At 40.1% G+C, this 18,649-nt stretch overlaps 1 protein-coding gene and 1 long non-coding RNA gene across 2 annotated transcripts; one reads left to right on the top strand and one right to left on the bottom strand.

The window, feature by feature from the left end:
- Nucleotides 1-4,062: 4,062 nt before the first annotated feature.
- On the bottom strand, nucleotides 4,063-8,098 carry LOC119746058. Its single transcript, XR_005273687.1, has 3 exons — nucleotides 7,774-8,098; nucleotides 5,591-5,703; nucleotides 4,063-4,140 (listed from the first exon to the last, which is right to left on the bottom strand). It is a non-coding gene; the product is annotated as an uncharacterized LOC119746058 (long non-coding RNA).
- Nucleotides 8,099-9,400: 1,302 nt separating this feature from the next.
- LOC119746537 lies at nucleotides 9,401-13,404 on the top strand. Its single transcript, XM_038223519.1, has 5 exons — nucleotides 9,401-9,551; nucleotides 9,934-10,155; nucleotides 11,063-11,387; nucleotides 12,032-12,103; nucleotides 12,556-13,404. The coding sequence occupies exons 2-5, from the start codon at nucleotides 9,990-9,992 to the stop codon at nucleotides 12,890-12,892; spliced, it is 900 nt and encodes a 299-aa protein (XP_038079447.1). The 5' UTR covers nucleotides 9,401-9,551; nucleotides 9,934-9,989; the 3' UTR covers nucleotides 12,893-13,404.
- The last annotated feature ends 5,245 nt before the right edge of the window (nucleotides 13,405-18,649 follow it).

Genomic DNA, 18,649 nt, shown 5'->3' with positions numbered 1-18,649 from the left:
TACTAAAAAAGCAAGGTTAACCCCTTACATCTGAAATTTTTCAGAAACATCTGATTTTGCCCAATTTTGCTAAAAATGCAAGGTTCACCCTTTACAATTTGAGATTTTTTATAAAAGTCTGATATTGCCCAGTTTCGCTAAAAATGCAAGGTTAACCCCTTTCAATCTGCAACTTTCCAGAAACATCTGAATTTGCCCTAATTGGGCAAAGGTTAACCTCTTACAATTTTTGATTTTTCATACCAATCTGATTTTTCCCAATTTTGCTAAAAATGCAAGGTTAACCCTTACAATCTAACATTTTTCATAAACACCTGATTTTGCCCTATTTTGCTAAAAAATGCAAGGTTCACCCCTTACAATTTGAGATTTTTCATCGACATTTAAATTTGCCCAATTTTACTACAAAAAGCAAGGTTAACCCCTTACAATTTGAAATTTTTGATTTACATCTTATTTTGCCAAATATCACTAAAAAAAAAAACAAGGTTAACCCCTTACAATCTGAAATTTTCCTGAAAGATCTGATTTTGCCAAATTTCGCTAAAAATACAAGGTTCACCCCTTACAGTTTGAGATTTTTCATATAAATATAAATTTATGTAGAATATTTCACACATAGGCGCCTAAATTATATATTTTTTTAAATTTAATAGAAACGCATTGATCGTGCTATCATATACCATTCTATTACTATTGCGAATTACTGTATTGTTTGGAATGCTCACAATTAAAGACACGTTATTTGAAAGATGTATAAATATATTCATATTACAATGTACATCTTTATTCTTTCCCGGTATAATTTATGGCTTTTCTTACGTCAATTGGCAATCGCGTCATTATATATTGATAGTCAAATTGATCAAACGAAACTCCGTTTTGATTACAGTCAATTACGAAATATTCATTGATTTATGACATACACCTTTGTTTCAACTTAAATACTACCCGTAGACCTGCCGAGCAGCTGTAGATATCAAACTAAACCAAAGTATAAAAGATAGAGGGTAAAAAAAATCAAAAAGTTATGTGCTAGTCAAGCTTTCAGGGATCGGTCTGAGCCATAACAATGCCCCAGCCGATCCCTTAGTTCTCTTCCGGGGTCTCGGCGTCCCCGACCAATACACACTTCCTTCCCTATCCATCCATATAACCCCGGAGGGCCAGGCACCATGTAAAAGCAAAGAGCTAAGGGAGGAACAGGGCGGCCCCTAAGCCCTGATCCTCCGAGTGGACCACATGCCCTGAACCTGTACGAAGGCGCCAACCTGGAACTCGCGGACAGTACCAGCAGCAGTGCTTACCGATTAAGCTAAGGTACTGTTGGTAATTTACGACGGGAAATTAAATCTCTTATAGTGAATAATTGAACTCATACGTTAAAAACCAAAAAGACACCAGCGGGATTCGAACCCGGGACTCCGCTAACCGTGGACGACGAATCGTAACCACTCGGCCATTTCGTTACCTTAGAATTTTCCTTAAACTGAGAAAAGTTGTCTTTATAGGTGAGCAAACGCGCCAGGAAGATTACTGGGTCCATTTGCTTTACCTTCATGGGTAAAAGTCGATATAATGAGCCCAGTGTGTTTGGTTTGTTAGGAAGCTGCATAACACAGCCTAATGTGCAAAACAGTCGTGTGCTAGGCGGATCATTACGCAACAATGAAAACCGCAATTGTGTATTTTCAAAAGGCAGACGCGTAGGTTTCTACTCTTTGTATCTGGGCACATATAGATTTTCACCTCCCTCTTCAGCTATGTCGACTTTCTTAAAAAGAAAAATAGAGACTGTCAGTGAATCTCCGGGAGTTGAAATAAGGATCGTCCCCTCGATAGACCTCAGACTCAGTAAAGTTCAACATTGGGCTCTTTTTCAACAGCTGTTTTTGGGGAAACTTTACATCTGGATTTCTTTAGAAGCATCTGATTTTGCCCAGTTTTAGTAAAATATGTTCCAAATTTTGCTAAAAAAGCAAGGTTAACCCCTTACAATCTTAGATTGTTCATACAAATCTGATTTTGCCAAATTTTTCTAAATATACAAGGTATACAATTTAAAAATTTTCATAGACATTTCTTTTTGCCCAATTTTGCAAGAAAAACAAGGTTACGCCCTAACAATCTGCAATTTTCCAGAATCATCTTATTGTGTCCTTTTTTGCTTAAAAAAAATGCAAGGTTAACCCCTTACAATTTGAATTTTTTTCATGAACATCAAATTTTTCCCAATCTTATTCAAAAAGCAAGGTTAACCCCTTACAATCTGCAATTTTCCAGAAACATTTGATTTTTTCCGATTTTCGCTTTAAAAAAAATGCGAGGTTAACCCCTTTCAATTTGAAATTTTTCGTAACATCTTAACTTTGCAAAATTTTACTGAAAAAGCAAGGTTAGACCCAAACAAAGTCTCCGGTTGCTGGTATGGAGCTTGCTCAAAAAGTGGTGCGGCGACACGCCTTTTTTTTTTTTTACCTGTTTTTTTTTTGCTTCAAATGTCGGCTGATGACTGCAAATGGTGCCCGACTAAACTTAGTGCAAATATTATGGGAGACCAGAGAGGCCACATAAAGCTTATTCTCGATCATAACCCCATCTAAAAACACGTTAAAATTTTGCAGCAGCAGGATTCCAGGCAAACGAGTGAGTTTGGCGGTTTTGAGACATCATCGTTCATTGAAAAAAAAAACTTTTTCATTTTGCCGACACGCATACCTATGGCGACGCGCGCGCATACCAGAAACTGGAGACATTTTTGTTTGGCCTTAATTTTTCGGAAACATCTGATTTTGCCCAATTTCGCTAAAATATGCAATGTTCACCCCTTACAATTTGAAATGTTTAATAAACATCTAACCCCATACAATCTGCAATTTTCTAGAAAAATCTGATTTTTCCCGATTTTGCTTTTAAAAAATGCAAGGTTAACCCCTTACAATTTGATTTTTTTTTCATAAACATCTAATTTTGCCCAATTTTACATTAGCTTATGCTAACAAATTATCAGGTAACTGGATCATTAAACGGGACAGGTGCACATCGGCCTTGGAGCTCACACCATGTGTCATGCACTCCTCAATGCATATATGATGCACATAACACTATGGGTAGTACAGGCACAGCTGGGGGTACTGCCCAAACAACGATGAACGCATTGCGTATGCTTAAAGAATTACCCACAATTCCGGTTTTTACCGTTTAGGTCTGGCTCTAATCACTTTACGCGATCCCCTGACGTCTCATACACTGACTTTAGGCACAATAGTCAGACTTTCGCGGTCTAGTAACCAGACTTTGACTCTTAACATCGAATGAAATATCAAATGCATATTGCAAAAGATCGAATGCAAACATACCGATGAAACATCGAATACAAATACAAATAGCTCAAAATGTCAAACATATGTGTGAAACATATTTTTGCATCTTGTTGCCCTGCTCATCAGCTGTCCAACCGTGTATAATTTGTTGGGAATATAGTATTTTTAAGTGCTTTTTTATTGCGATATATCATGCCGATGTACGCGGCTCTGACAAGGCTTTCTAAGAGACTTACTGCACAAAGTGAAACTAGGGGGTTAAAATAGATACATCTTCAATTTTTTCCAACACTAGTGAGTCTACGAACTTGATTGTTGGTGCATCTTGTTGCCCTGCTCATCAGCTTGCAACCATGTTTAATTTGTTGGGAATATAGTATTTTTAAAGGCATTTTTATTGCGATATACGAAACCGATGTACGCGGCTCTGACAAGACTATCTATGAGACTTACTGCACAAAGTGAAACTAGGGGGTTAAAATAAATACATCTTCTCCAAAACTGATGAGTCTACTCACTTAATTGAATCTTTCAAGCTTTTTCAAGCTTCACGTGCCCGATGACTGTTAGACGGGATCCCGTGGCAGAAATCCTCCTGGAGGTCTCTCATCGGTGCAGCCAAGTTTGTTTAACAGTGAGGAAAAATTCAGTTACTTTGAATTCCTATTTTATCTCTTGAATAAACAAAGGTCTGAATTTGTCCCCACTGTGATTCATGCAAAGAACTGAAACTCACCGCATTAATACCTCCCGTCTCCGACTTTAATGAAAAGTCTTCATGTGTTGCTGGTCCGAAAAGGGGTAGTTTCGTCCATATCTGTCACGAAAAGAATCCATTTTGTGTTAAATATGTTGCTTTCACGTTAAGGGTACACTTGTGTGTAAGGACACATAGAAGAGTCAAGAATATCACACTATCGACAAATAGCAAACCAGTGAACCTTGGCTTCGGAGTTTACTTCCCCAACTGTGCAAGTAAAATTATGTTGGCATTTTGATCAAACAGTTTTCCTAGGAATCGCAGCAACTTGTGGCGTTTCTGCCTGTTTTATATTAAGTATTTTCCAAAATGTACCAAAACTTTCACAACATCATAGAAACACGTATTTTTTTTCAATTACAATTTTGTGAAAGTTCAGTACTCCTATGTCACTTTTGTGGTTGTTTAAAAAAGTAAGATGTTGCTTTATCCCACAAAGCATCAACGGTTGGGAATACAACAAATCTGAGATGCAGAGCAGTGGCGTAGCCAGGAATCTTTTAGTGGGATCCCGGGGGGAGGGGGGCAAGTGCTGTCAATTTAAAAAGAAGGGGGTTGTACCTGTTTTGACGCTAGAAGGCGGCTTTTTTCACCAATTTATTGTTCCCAGACCAAAAGATTCTAGCTATTTCTGATGAATCTTAGGTCAGGTAACCGGTAGTATCTGTACAATTTGTGTATATTGTCCGAAAATGTCTTGCCGAATGCATGTCATCGATACCCTCGGATAGCGCCCAGTTATTTCCAGAAGTAAAATAGGTTTCTTTTACCTTATGCATGTTTTTTTTTAAATTATAAATAAATTGCTAATAAATATTTATTGTTTGCATTTAAAAACAAAAATTTATTCAATGATGATTTTGTGCATCTAGAATGCCTTCAGATCGATTTTGAATCTGACGACGGTTACCTGGATTTTACCTGGCATGGTCTCTTTTTCGGCTTCGCCTGCTAACAGCGCTATTTGGGTCCCTAACTTGAAAGATTCCAGGTTAACAGTAGTCAATGTTTTCTTACAGAAATATCATACTGTATATCATAACCATTATGATCAAAAAGCAATTGATTTTTTTTTTAATTTGATCGGAACATTAAAAGCTTTAAATGTAAAGACAACCCGGAAACGAAGCAGAGCTTTGCAAAAGGGCCGCCATTTTTGTTTTAGCCCCAGCGATTTCCTGACTTACAATTTAGACGTCTAGCTGGGCGTCGGGGAAGGCGTCGGAAAGATCAGGGACCAGACTACAATTCATTCACATTATATGCAGCCGTATACGTTTAAGGAAATAAAAGGGATTAGAATCGAGAAAAAAATAATCGCCTCTACATTCCTTTTCTGTTTAATTACTCAAAAAGATACTAAGTTAGAAAGGCACTTCGTTGGCAAGCGTAAAATCTCTGGGTTTTGCGGGGAGGGACCTGGGGGCGCTAGGAATTTGTAGTCAGCCTGCACAAAGTTTGGCTTTCACACTGACAAAACAAAACTGTACACAGAAATACCACATACCAAGGAGTGGAGACGGACTGCCAATCCCGACATCCCGTTCCAAGTCGGCAGATCTTTGGAGACTGTTGCCAACATTTGAAGCGACTGGTCCAGCTAAATCAGGGATGCAAAATCTGGCTAACAAAAATGAACATGAGAACAAAGAGAACAATCAGTAAAGACCCTCATGAACTTCAAGGCACTGAAAATGACATTCGAGTGGCAGTGGAAATCGACATGACAACAGCCCACTGAGAAATGCGAGGATAACGATGTCACTCTTACACGGAACACTGTTGCCACAAAGAAAAAAAAATGCCTGGCCGTGGAAATGGTGGGGGTGGATACCACATGAACAAACTTGCGCGCTTAGGCCTACGTCTCTTCACCTACATTGAAACTGCGCATTTTAATTTTTTGTACTGTTTGGTCTCTTTTTTTAAGCCTTAACATTTTGGACTTTTGGACAGTTGGAAATTATCAAAATCAGCATTTTTTGTTTCTCTTCACAAAAATCGGAGGATGATCTAATGGCCCATCCCTGGTCAAAACGTGGACGGGGGATATATCCTCCCCAGGCCTCCCACGCGAAAATCACACTGCGCCAATCTGTCCCCGAAAATTGACCAAACTTAGCCCCCGAAGTCTCCCATAAAATATTGCGTGTTTTTTCGCGCAGAAAAACTGAGTGCAGACAGAACGCTGGGATACGCTGATGAGCTTCACAGAATCTTGTGAAGGAGGTGGGCATGGCATCCTGGGTAAATTATCATGACCTATGTATAAAGCATTGGGTGCAGCTGTTCAAGACCGCAGTTAGCCAATGCGCGCAAATGCTATCCGAAAACGTTCTCATAGAAATGTACACAATCCATACCGGATGTGATTTCTTTTTCATTGCAGACAATGTGGACAAATTTTGAGCGTTGCATAATGCAATAATTGACCCTTCGTGAATTCGAAACGGAGCCTGACCAAGTAAAGGGAATTGCAAATTTACAACACAGATACGTTTTACAGATTTTCCTACATTTTTCGCTTTTCAACAAAAAAAAAATCTATAAATTGGAATAAAAGGGTATTGAATCAGTCTTAACGGCCGTTTTTAAACCTTGCAGGGTCATGGATGTGTTGACTTGCAGGTCACAGGTCATGCAAAATCTATCCAATCAGAGCGTGAATTCATCAGAGTAGGCCCAGAGTCCTGTTTGCTGGGCGAACGAGCGAACGCTGTATACTACGATGTATACCACGTGACTATAGCATTACTGCACACATCATGCCTCCATTGACACAATTTTCATTAAAAAAAACTTCACGAATTGTTACAAAGAATGTTGGTGAAGTATTTCATTTATTTTGGGGTTTTTTTTGGGGGGGGGTGAAAAATTTAAATTTAGTATTATATGGGAAACTTAGGGGGATGGGTCAATTTTCCGGGGACTGACCGACTGACCAACCAACCACGAAGGGACATGTAGAAGCTCCTGCCAGAGCTTAAAAATGTTCTTTTTAAAAATAAGTCGTGACGATAAGGCAAAAAAAAATAAAAAGTCGGTCTCTGGTCAGCACGCGCGTCGATTTTAATCATGCGCGTCAACCCTTTCTTTTCTTCAAATTGTCCGCGGTAGCTACAACCGCGCCCTCTATTGCCGCAACTTCTCAAATTTGTGTACCAAGGAATGGGGAAACCGCACCTGATGGAGGACACCAAGGCAAATTATGGAGGACACCAATGTATATGAGGTCACAAAAAAGCAAAAAATAGTACCCACCTTGTCTGTACAATCCATGCTTAAAAAGAAAAAAAAGCCAAATAAAAAAACCGCGTCACCACATCAATACCGGAACTTTGGTCTGACCAGAGACCGACTATTTTTTTTTGGCCTAATCAAACACTACCTTTCAGTATCTCCAGACGAATATGTACGTTTTACCTAAATGACCTAGCAAGCGGTAAATGTCCGTGAAAATACTCAAAAGTAAAGCTATTTAGGATTACACATTTTCAGTTTCACATCTTTGCTTCTTCCAGATGCAACTACCAAAAAGGACACGTTTGCTGCAACTTCGGTTCAAGGGGGAAAATGGCCGCCAGTGGAATTTCTGAAAATCTGTAAACTAAGTTTGGTTGTAAATGGTTTTTCGTTTCTTTTCACACGGTTGAAATATAACATTTTGATCCATAATCTGTCGATATTTACCCTTTTGAAGCCGACTACTTTTCTGGTAGCCCAAAACACGAAGGATGGGAACTCTGAGAAGGTCTACAAGTATAAAAACGTGGTGACCGTTCATCATGTCTCTGTGTAGTTCCAACGACTGCCAACGGTACTGTACCATACATTTTAATTGCTTACGTGTTGAGGCTAATAAGCGCGCATACCACGCGTGCTTCAAAAGAATACATATCCCTGCCTTAATTGGCCTACATTGAAAAGAGCGACGTACGTATTAACTGAGCACTACTTACCTTTAGGGGGAAAAACGAGGCCAAAATGTAATGAATCTATCTTAATCTTAATTCAAGTAACTATTCGCGGTTGGTTTTTTTTTTTGTTAAAACGGACAATAAAAAGAGATTAAATACTGCGAGATTGGGGTAGTTGAGTAGTTCGTGGATATGGAATAGACAATTTAGGGGGGCTGCGCATTACAGCGCCCGTGCAAGTCTGAAGTTAGCGCTTGCCCCCCCCCCTCCCCCCCCCCCCTTTAACCAAGTGCCCCTCGAGCATAAATGTGCCCCTTTGAGGTGAAAACAAAACTGGCCCTAAAATTTCGGATAATTTGTTGTCAGTAACCATTTCCCAAAATGGTTTAGAGAGTCGGATTTGAACGTGAAATATGAAAACCAATCCCGCAAGCCCGTACAATGGGCACATAATGCGTAGATTGCATTAATGGGCACATGGTATAAAGACAAGTTGTCGTCTTGTCAAACTATTAGGACTGTATGTAGGTTGGAAAAAAGATTTACATATTTATCTATATTGATTTATACTGAGATTCGCCAGTGAACAGAAAACATTAAAGCATGTAGTGAATGATAATGTATATCATTCACTAGGGATAATTATGTTCTATTTTTAGAGCCTGGTTTCGACGGTGAAAAAAATATGTATAAAGGGAAAAAAGCAGTGCTGAGGTCTGCAGAGATAGGCCTGATGGGTGTTTTGACACTGTGGCCGTTTAACAAATGTATTATCTTCCAGTACAATATAGACTATCGTGGCTCCAGTTGGACAACCCGCCCAGATCAAATGTCAGAGTGCACCGTATGTACAAGCACTTTACTGCAACCTCGTACCCAGTGAGTCGGACAGTACGCTTTCACCACTACCTGGGATCCGTCTGCATATCCAAAACTATTTGGATACGTATGCAAATTAAGCTCCCTGTGGGCGATGTGTTCTGGGCGCACATAATAGTTTGGTGGTAATACTAAAATCCACAATTCGTCATATTTACAGCAAAGGCCCTTTGGTACTAGATTTCAAAATGCCTGATTGCAAAATCCATGCATTGCAAGTTTTTGTTACAGATAGCACATTATATTCAGATAAGTATAATGTATTTTAAGGATGTGCACCCTGAACTGTGGTTCGCATTGTGTATCGTGCAAACATGTTTACGAAATGTTGTGATAAAAACCAGGGTGACAATTGACCAAAGCAAGTACAAGCAAGCAAATCAGTCGTGAAATCAGACGGTAGGCTGCAACGGGTCGTAATGGTATCAAGCACGGGCGATAATGATCCAGTACAAAGTGCCAATTAATACATTTAGTTTGAGCATGCAGTTGCCCGTACTGCAAGCTATGATGGGCCGCGCCTATACAGCAGTATGTTATTAGTGTGTATATAATACCATAGGCCTATGACAATTTCAACATTTGTTTTGCGTGTTTCCAGATATGTTTATAGCTACAGTCATTCTCCGCATCGAGCTTGCATGTCAAGTCCTGACTGACGGCGGTTTTCATGTGAGTGCACACGTGAAACTAGGGACTGCCACTGAAAATGGTGCGGGTACTTACGGGATACGTATGCGGCTCAGAAAAAAAACTGGCTGTTTCTAACACCATTTTGTGTCGTAACTTCAGCAAACCCACAAAAATTACATCTCAATATTTTGATGTCAAATGCAGATTGCACATAGTGCCAGATGAAATAACCAGGCAAAATTGTGATTAAGCAAGCAACTTTGTCCAAGCCGCATTATGTTTGTCGCATATAATTATTATGGTCCCAAGGAGTAGGAGGAGACGCGGGTGGGACGAAAACAGAGACAGGTGTGAGTTAAACGGAATGCATGCACCACGGTAGCTGTGTCGTCTAATAAACAACGCACGCTCCTCTTTTCAGAATCCATCAGCATTCTTCTAGGAACGCCCGGAGAAGACGAAAAGACCAGGAGAGTTATGGCTGGAAGTACTTCGTGCGTTAAGGTGCCAGAGGTGCGTGAGGATTCTTGTGCATGCCGAAACTACAACCTCACAACTACTGAACCATTACTCGATTTGCCACCCAAGCTACCAGATATTACCAAGTTCGACTTCACGAAATGCATGCCGGGGTGGACCTGTGGTACGTATGTAAAACAGAGAAACTAATCTATGCAGTCCCCTCTCTGCTCTGACTGTGTAAGGTTTAACCCTTTCAAACTCTTTTCGGGTGTCTAGCGGGTTGGTGTTGCATGTCTGTGAATGTGTGAATAAAGAGTGATATGTGGATACATAGGTCTAATGGACAGACCAAAATGGTCCCAAATTCCTTGTTATTATTTGTGCTCGCTTGATAAACTTTGCGATGCTTGCACTTGGGTAACTTTTTGATGTAGTCCTATAAAGAGTCTGTAACTTGTAGTAACAAGTCTGTATTTGTATTCAAAGCGATTATAGTTGCGTTCCTCGTGCTCTTAACTAATTCAATTTCTTTTCTGTTAATGAAAGTTCAGTTTTTATGTTTTATTCCAACCAAACTTTTATATTTTTATATTTTTGGGTCTTTTTTGTTGGGGGGGGGGGGGGGGTCTGCAACCATTTCAAACACGGTTTTAGCTTAAGCAACAAACACATCCATCTCCGCGAGCAGACTGGCCCCCGGTCCATTCATTATCGATACTGGTTGTTTGGCGGGAACTAGTCTTGATCTAAGATTGGATTCCCCTCCCCCCTCCCAGGTCTCTATAAACTAGATGAATCAAATTCAGTCGTGGCAATATTGACAGCGCTACCCGGGAAATTCCGAGCATACCCCCACGTGCCTGCATTAGCTTGAATACAGCGCGCGTAAGGTCTGCTCGGAATCTCCTGGGTAGCGCTGCCAATATTGCCAAGACTGGACTTGATTAATCGTGTTGATAGCGACCACTTGTCACGGACCGGCTGTATAAGGGGAATAAAGGCCAAATCCAATCTTGGACGACGACTAGAACCATTCTATATAACTAATGATTATAAATACTTCTGTATACGATGTATCTTCATATCAGACCCGGTGATTCCACATTGCGCACCGTGCCCTCCGAATGAAACCACTACCAGAGTGCCACCGATTACTGTTGAAACGCAACAGACCGCTACTGGAACGCCACAGATTGCTACTGGAACGCCACAGATTGCTACTGGAACGCCACAGATTGCTACTGGAACGCCACAGATTGCTACTGGAACGCCACAGATTGCTACTGGAACGACACAGACACCTGTCACCGTAAATGTGACCATCCAGCCACGCTGCACCACAGCGGGCTGTCCTTGGTTATTGCTTCTGCCTCTGTTGCTGATCTTCCTGATCGCAGCCATTGTGTACCGAATGTAAGTACGGAGAAAGTTGTCGGAGTCTTAAAAGGCCTTGGCCGGGAGAAAAAAATGAGCCTCGGAAGGCAGCCAACTGCCAATGATTTTGCCACTATAATGCTATTTCTTGAGGGCAAGTTGGGGTTCACTCAAGATTAACATTAGTTGACTCGTGGTATTTCAGATGAACCGAACTTAAAGATGGAGGCCAATGTCCTAAAAATATATCCAGTCAATTCAGCCCAGCTCCAACCCATTCCCTGAAATAAAACAATTAGTCAACTTATTTTCGTTGATCAATCAATCAATAGATCTAACATCAGTAAATTAATTGATCAAACAATCAATAACAAAAGGAACAAACGACAGAAAATAATATCTGTAATCAAATAATTGAATAGACCTTTGAATAAATGTTTGATGGTTTTCGAGAAAAGTGTTATTTCTATAAAAGCATGTCTTTAATTTTGGTGTTAACCTTGTGTTCGTGTGACGCTTGTTATTTCATATATGGTGAATATTTTCTGTTTAATATAACACCTAACATACAGTGTCACTCCACTGAACAAACTATTCTTCATGTTGTCAGTCCTACTATAATTGTTAGTTTATGACACCACACATTTAACCGGGTCATATTTTGTGTCTCATATCTGTCTCAGATGGCAACTTTACCACCACAAGGAAAACAGCATTGCCGAATCTTCCAACGACCCGCCAACTTCACCAGAAATGTGAGAATTGAATTTTATTTGATCTCTTATGAATTCAACTGTGTCTGATTTACAGTGCTAAAATGCGTTGTTAAATTACAGTGATTTTGATCGCAATCATAAAGCGCCACTTCGATACATTAATGGCAAACATTAATTGAACATTTTTTGGCAGTGTTTAACTAGTGGCGTAGCCAGGAATTTTTCAGTGGGGGCGCTGGGAGGGGGGGGGCTGGAACATTTCATGGGGGGCGTCATGTAGATCAATTTTTAGAAACTCAAAATCTCAGTGGGGGCGACTGGGGGGGGGGGGCGACAAGGTTTCATGGGGGGCGACCCCACGCCCCCCGTGGCTACGCCACTGTGTATAACCCCCTCAAGTTTAGAAAACCATTTTTGTGACGTCTTGTAACTAAGATTGTGTCTTGATGAAATTCTTTGACTACATCTTTGGTTTATTTACTTTTTGCTAGATGTAATTACAAAATCCGTTTCGATGAAAAGGCCAGTAAACCACACAAAGTTCCAACTGAATTACCTGCACTCGCCCATAAAAACCTAGTATACGAAAATGAGAACGAGGCTGAGCTGGCTGATCCTATGGAGGAAGTGCTCCCGACTAGTATTAAGGGAGTCGGCGTAACCACCAAAGATGAAACTAGAGGGTCGGGGAGCGCAGCCGAAGAGGCCATCAAACTCGAGCTCGAGGTTGACCAAAACAATGAGCCACCTGAGGAAAAGACTGAAGATAAGAGTAGTAAAAGACGCCGTAAAAAGGTCACTAGTACAAAGGGGAATGCTGCAAAATAGGCCGAACCAAATTTGTAAAAAGTGACCTTTAAAAAGATATTACATTGTGAGTTAATCGACTAGGTTCTCATTTAATACTCGTTCAATAAGTGTTTGTACTGTATGTTCTCCGGGTTTTTTTTTTTCAAAAAAAAAATAATGCATTTGGACTGTTGGAAAGACAACGTCAAAATCGGTTTTATTTTAATTTCTTCTTTCACCACAAACAAAAGGTTGCCTTTAAAAAGATAACAATATGTGTTAATAATCGACTGTGTTCTCGTTTACTGGTCCTTCCATTATATATACGTCATCATTTACTAATCCTTCAATTATTTACTTTCCATAGGTTTACAGAAAACTTCTGCAGACTACATTTTTGCACTTTAGTGTTGGTACATGTAGGTTTTGATAACACAAATGTGGAAATTATGAAAAACCGGAGGCCGTTTTTATGTGGTTTGAGCGATACAATTTAACATTGTGGAAAAGGAGGTGAAAATAAATGTGCAGTAGTGCTATCCTACAAAACAAATTTTTATTTTAATTTAACATTAATGTCGCTTACCTCGAGTAAAATTGTACCAACGTTTTGAAGGACTTTGCCCAACGGTGAAGCCATTGATATTTACACCTAAGAAGGGCGAAACCATAGATGAATAATTGTTCATTTTGTAGAAAGTTAGACGAGGTCATAGCCATTCTGTTTCCGGCTCACTAAGCTGCACCTTTCTTTGTATATAAGATCCTTAAAACTGACGAGATTCATGTCAATTTATTATGCGTCATTGTATATAGCATACATGGGGACGCCCATTGAGAGTATTTTTCACTTTAATTCTCATTCAATTCGCCAAACCTCTCATTTGCTTTTTGCCACGTGTTCAAAACAATCCGAAACTTTCATTTTACTTTATCCTTACGAAGACACATAACCCCTTTAAAGGTAATATTTTAATATTATTAATTATTTGTATACTTTTCTTTTTTCTTTTTATATACTGTGCTTGACTATACGTTTTTCCATCTTGCATCCGTATTGGTTTTTACAATCATGTCATTCGTTTATTATACTTTTATAATAAACATTGGCCTACACATAGACCGCAGTTAGCCAATGCGCATAAATTCTATCCGAAAATGTTCTCATAGAAATGTACACAATCCATACCGAATGTGATTTCTTTTTCATTGCAGACAATGTTGGCAGATTTTGAGCGTTGCATAATGCAATCATTGACCGCTCGTGAATTCGAAACGGAGCCTGAGCAAGTGACGGGAATTGCAAATTTACAACACAGATACGTTTTACAGATTTTCCTACATTTTTACGCTTTTCAACAAAAAACATCTATAAATGGGAATAAAAGAGTATTGAATCAGTCTTAAACGGCCGTTTTTAAACCTTGCAGGGTCATTGCCGTGTTGACTTGCAGGTCACAGGTCATGTAAAATCTATCCACTCGCTCAGAGCGTGAATTCATCAGAGTAGGCCCAGCGTCCTGTTTGTTGGGCGAACGAGCGAGCGCTGTATACTACGACGTATACCACGTGACAATTTTCATTAACAACTTCACGAATTGTTACAAAGAATGTCGGTGAAGAATTTCATTTATTTTAGGGTTTGGGGTTTTTTGTGAAAAATGAATTTTGTTATGGGAAACTTAGGGGGCTCGTTTTTTTTGGTGAATTTTCCGGGGACCGACCGACCGACCAACCAACCACGAAGGGACATGTAGAAGCTCCTGCCAGAGCTTAAAAATGTTCTTTTTCAACGTAAGACATGACGATAATCAATCACTACCTTTCAGTGATCTCCAGACAGATATGTATGCTCAATGACCCAGCAAGCGGAAAATGTCTGTGAAAACACTAAAAGTGAAGCTACTTAGGATTGCACATTTGCAGTTTCACATCTTTACTTCATTGCAGAAACAACCACCAAAAAAGACTCTGCTGCAACTTCCGTTCAATGAAACAAATGGCCGTCGTTGGAATTTCTGAAAATCTGTAAACTAAGTTTGGTTGTAAATGGTTTTTCGGGTTTTTTTCACACGGTCCGTGAATTCGGAACGGAGCCTGAGCAAGTGAAGGGAATTGCAAATTTACAACACAGATACGTTTTACAGATTTTCCTACATTTTTACGCTTTTCAACAAAAGAAATCCATAAATTGGAATAAAAGAGTATTGAATCAGTCTTAATGGCCGTTTTAAAACCTTGCAGGGTCATGGCCGTGTTGACTTGCAGGTCACAGGTCATGCAAAATCTATCCAATCAGAGCGTGAATTCATCAGAGTAGGCCCACCGTCCTGTTTGCTGGGCGAACGAGCGAACGCTGTATACTACGATGTATACCACGTGACTATAGCATTACTGCACACATCATGCCTCCATTGACACAATTTTCATTAACAACTTCACGAATTGTTACAAAGAATGTCGGTGTTGTATTTCATTTATTTTGGGGTTTGGGGTTTTTTGTGAAAAATGATTTTTTTTTTTTTTTTTTTAATGGGAAATTTAGGGGGCTCGTTTTTGGTGAATTTTCCGGAAACCCACCGACCGACCAACCAACCACGAAGGGACATGTAAAAGCTCCTGCCAGAGCTTAAAAATGTTCTTTTTCAACGTTAGACATGACGATAATCAAACACTACCTTTCAGTGATCTCCAGACGGATATTTATGCTCAATGACCTAGCAAGCGGTAAATGTCTGTGAAAACACTAAAAGTAAAGCTACTGAGGATTACACATTTTCAGTTTCACATCTTTACTTCATTGCAGAAACAACCACCAAAAAAAGACTCTGCTGCAACTTCCGTTCAAGGAAACAAATGGCCGTCGTTGGAATTTCTGAAAATCTGTAAACTAAGTTTGGTTGTAAATGGTTTTTTCGTTTCTTTTCACACGGTCGAAATATAATATTTTGATCCAAAATCTGCCGATATTTACCCTTCTGAAGCCCACTGCTTTTCTGGTTGCCCAAAACACGAAGGAAGGGAACTCGGAGAAGGTCTTTAAGTATAAAAACGTGGTGACTTCATCTTGTCTCTCTGTAGTTCCGACGACTGCCAACGGTACTGTACCATACACTTTAAGCCTAAAGTGTTGACGATAAGAAAGCGCGCATACCGCTCGTGCTTCATAAGAATATCCCTGTCTTAATTCCTCTTATAGAGGCCTTGGCCTACATTGAAAAGAGCGACCTACTAACTGAGCACTACTTATAAAATGCAAAATAGTACATCATGTGCCGGATCACTACATTGGCACTTTATTTAAAAAAAAAAAAAAAAAAGGAAACGCCTCTAAACAAAAAGAGGTCAAAATGTAATGAAGCTATCTAAATCTTAATTCCAGCAACTATGCTCGAATGTTTTTATTGAAACGAGCAATTGAAAGGGATTGATAAATACTGTGAGCTTTGGGTTGTTGAGTGGTTCGTGGATATGGAAAAAAGAGAATAATTACAGGGGCCTGTGCATTACATGCGAGTCTGAAATTAGCGGTTGGACATTGGTGATGGGAACACGAACATTTTGTTGTACGTTTCAATTTGTGGTTACGATTTCACTGTTTGACGGGTTCCAAACCTTCACATTCAAAAATAGCAGTAGAAGTGCAAAACGGAGAGAGGCGCACACTATGTGACATATGTTTACAATATTGGATGTTGTGGTCACGTGATGCCAACTTTCAGCAAACGGTTCTTTTTCTGAACTGCGTGCCTCTTGAAGGTTTAAAAGTGTTCATGCCAACGATACTTATAGGCTAAATGTTTGGGTTGTCCGGCGGGTGGCTGTCGCCATGACGTCACTTTGCACATGGTCTATAGACAAAAGTAGCCACTGTGCCAAGTACCAGTTTTGATTTGATCGTTTTTGGTCACATATGATTTAATTATTTAATTATCCAATTTAATTCCCATGTAAACGCCTTTCACTCAACTGGTTTAATAATTCGTCCCTCGTTAATTGTGGGTCCACAAGCAACCACTGTTTAGTGGCATCTGGGTAGACCTACGCAATTGTTACTGTAAGATATTGGTTGTTAGCCTGTTAATGTAAAAGCCACAGTGTACTGCCCCTGTGTACACAATCATGTTTACATGTGTATATCTAAACATTGGCCTTCATGTATGAACAGCGCCCCTAGAGGCATAACGCATGTCCAGACCCCCCCCCCCCGACACCCCCATCCCCCAACCGCGTAATTTTTATTCCTAGGAGGGTTAGGGGCAACGTCATGAATAATTCAGTAGTTTCGATGGGAAAATTATGTTTATCCATGAGAACGGACAATGACATCAACAGCATTGTTGTTAGTTACTCAACTAGTTACAATACATTAAAGCATTTTAAAGAACGGTTGTCGTCGAGCTTCCACACAGTAGCCTAGTGGATAGCGAGATGAGCTTATGGATACAAAGATCCCTGGTTCGAATCCACGTCGTCGCTGCTCATTTTCATCAGCTATTTTTCTTCTCCAAATTCATCACTGAGATAATTTTAAATTAAGGGGAAAATAGAACGAGAACATAAGTCTTGCAATGATTCAAAGGAAAAACTGAATTATTCATGACATTGCCCCTAACCCTCCTAGGAAAAAAATATGCCCCAGCGACCGCCTAATTTCACCACGTTTGTAGTGTCATAAGCGCAATCCAGTCGGTGTCGGCCTACATAAAGATAGTGAACAAGTAATTCCCGTCTATTCATCTTGTTGATAGCGCCCTCTACCGCCGCACCCCAACAGGGACCTGCTCACTTACATGAGGTCAGGTGTCCAGTCTACTACTATTACTATTGTGGCTCCAGTTCGACAACCCGCCCAGATCAAATGTCAGAGTGCACCGTATGTACAAGCACTTTACTGCAACCTCGTTCCCAGTGAGTCGGACAGTACGCTTTCACCACTACCTTGGATCCGTCTGCATATCCAAAAATATTTGGATACGTATGCAAACTAAGCTCCCTGTGGGCGATGTGTTCTGGGCGCACATAATAGTTTGGTGGTAATACTAAAATCCACTATTCGTCATATTTACAGCAAAGTCCCTTTGGTACTAGATTTCAAAATGCCTGATTTGAAAATCCATGCATTGCAAGTTTTTGTTACAGATAGCACATTATAATCAGATAAGTATAATGTATTTGAAGGATGTGCACCCTGAACTGTGGTTCGCATTGTGTAGTTTGCAAACATGTTTACGAAATGTTGTGATAAAAACCAGGGTGACAATTGACCAAAGCAAGTACAAGCAAGCAAATCAGTCGTGAAATCAGACGGTAGGCTGCAACGGGTCGTAATGGTATCAAGCACGGGCGATACTGATCCAGTACAAAGTGTCACATATGGAACACCGTAGTTACATTTGACTCGTGACCTGCGTGTCATAAAAAACGACATGTTGATTCCCGTACACTCGTCTCCGTAGTCAGTACTTATCATGGTGTCAGAAGTGGGATTCTGTGTCCTTGCTTGTGACCTCTCGCAGTGGAGCATCGATAGCGCTAAGGTTCGGGATGAACTTAACCAGGTACTGTACCATTCCAAGGAACCGTCGGATGTCTTCTTTGGATTTGGGCAATGGTAGTTCTCGGACTGCTCTCACTTTATCAGGGTCGGGCTGGAGACCATTCTCTGTTAGCACGTGTCCAACGTACTTCACTCTCCGTTGTTTTACTTAGTGTCAAAGTTTAGCTTGAGGTTCCACTCTGTTGCTCGTTTGACGACTTCTTCATGATCTTGTCATGGTGTGCTTCGTATCTGCC

Source organism: Patiria miniata, unplaced genomic scaffold (assembly GCF_015706575.1).
Source record: "Patiria miniata isolate m_02_andy unplaced genomic scaffold, ASM1570657v1 HiC_scaffold_7, whole genome shotgun sequence".
Classification (NCBI taxonomy): domain Eukaryota; kingdom Metazoa; phylum Echinodermata; class Asteroidea; order Valvatida; family Asterinidae; genus Patiria; species Patiria miniata.
This window is presented reverse-complemented; position numbering and strand designations above follow the sequence as displayed.

Excerpts from the sequence above, each read along its gene's own strand:
- LOC119746537 (XM_038223519.1), top strand. The coding sequence starts at position 9,990 with ATGGCTGGAAGTACTTCGTGCGTTAAGGTGCCAGAGGTGCGTGAGGAT. Across the intron at positions 10,156-11,062 it reads CATGCCGGGGTGGACCTGTG|ACCCGGTGATTCCACATTGC; the intron begins GTACGTATGTAA and ends TCTTCATATCAG. Across the intron at positions 11,388-12,031 it reads GCAGCCATTGTGTACCGAAT|ATGGCAACTTTACCACCACA; the intron begins GTAAGTACGGAG and ends TATCTGTCTCAG.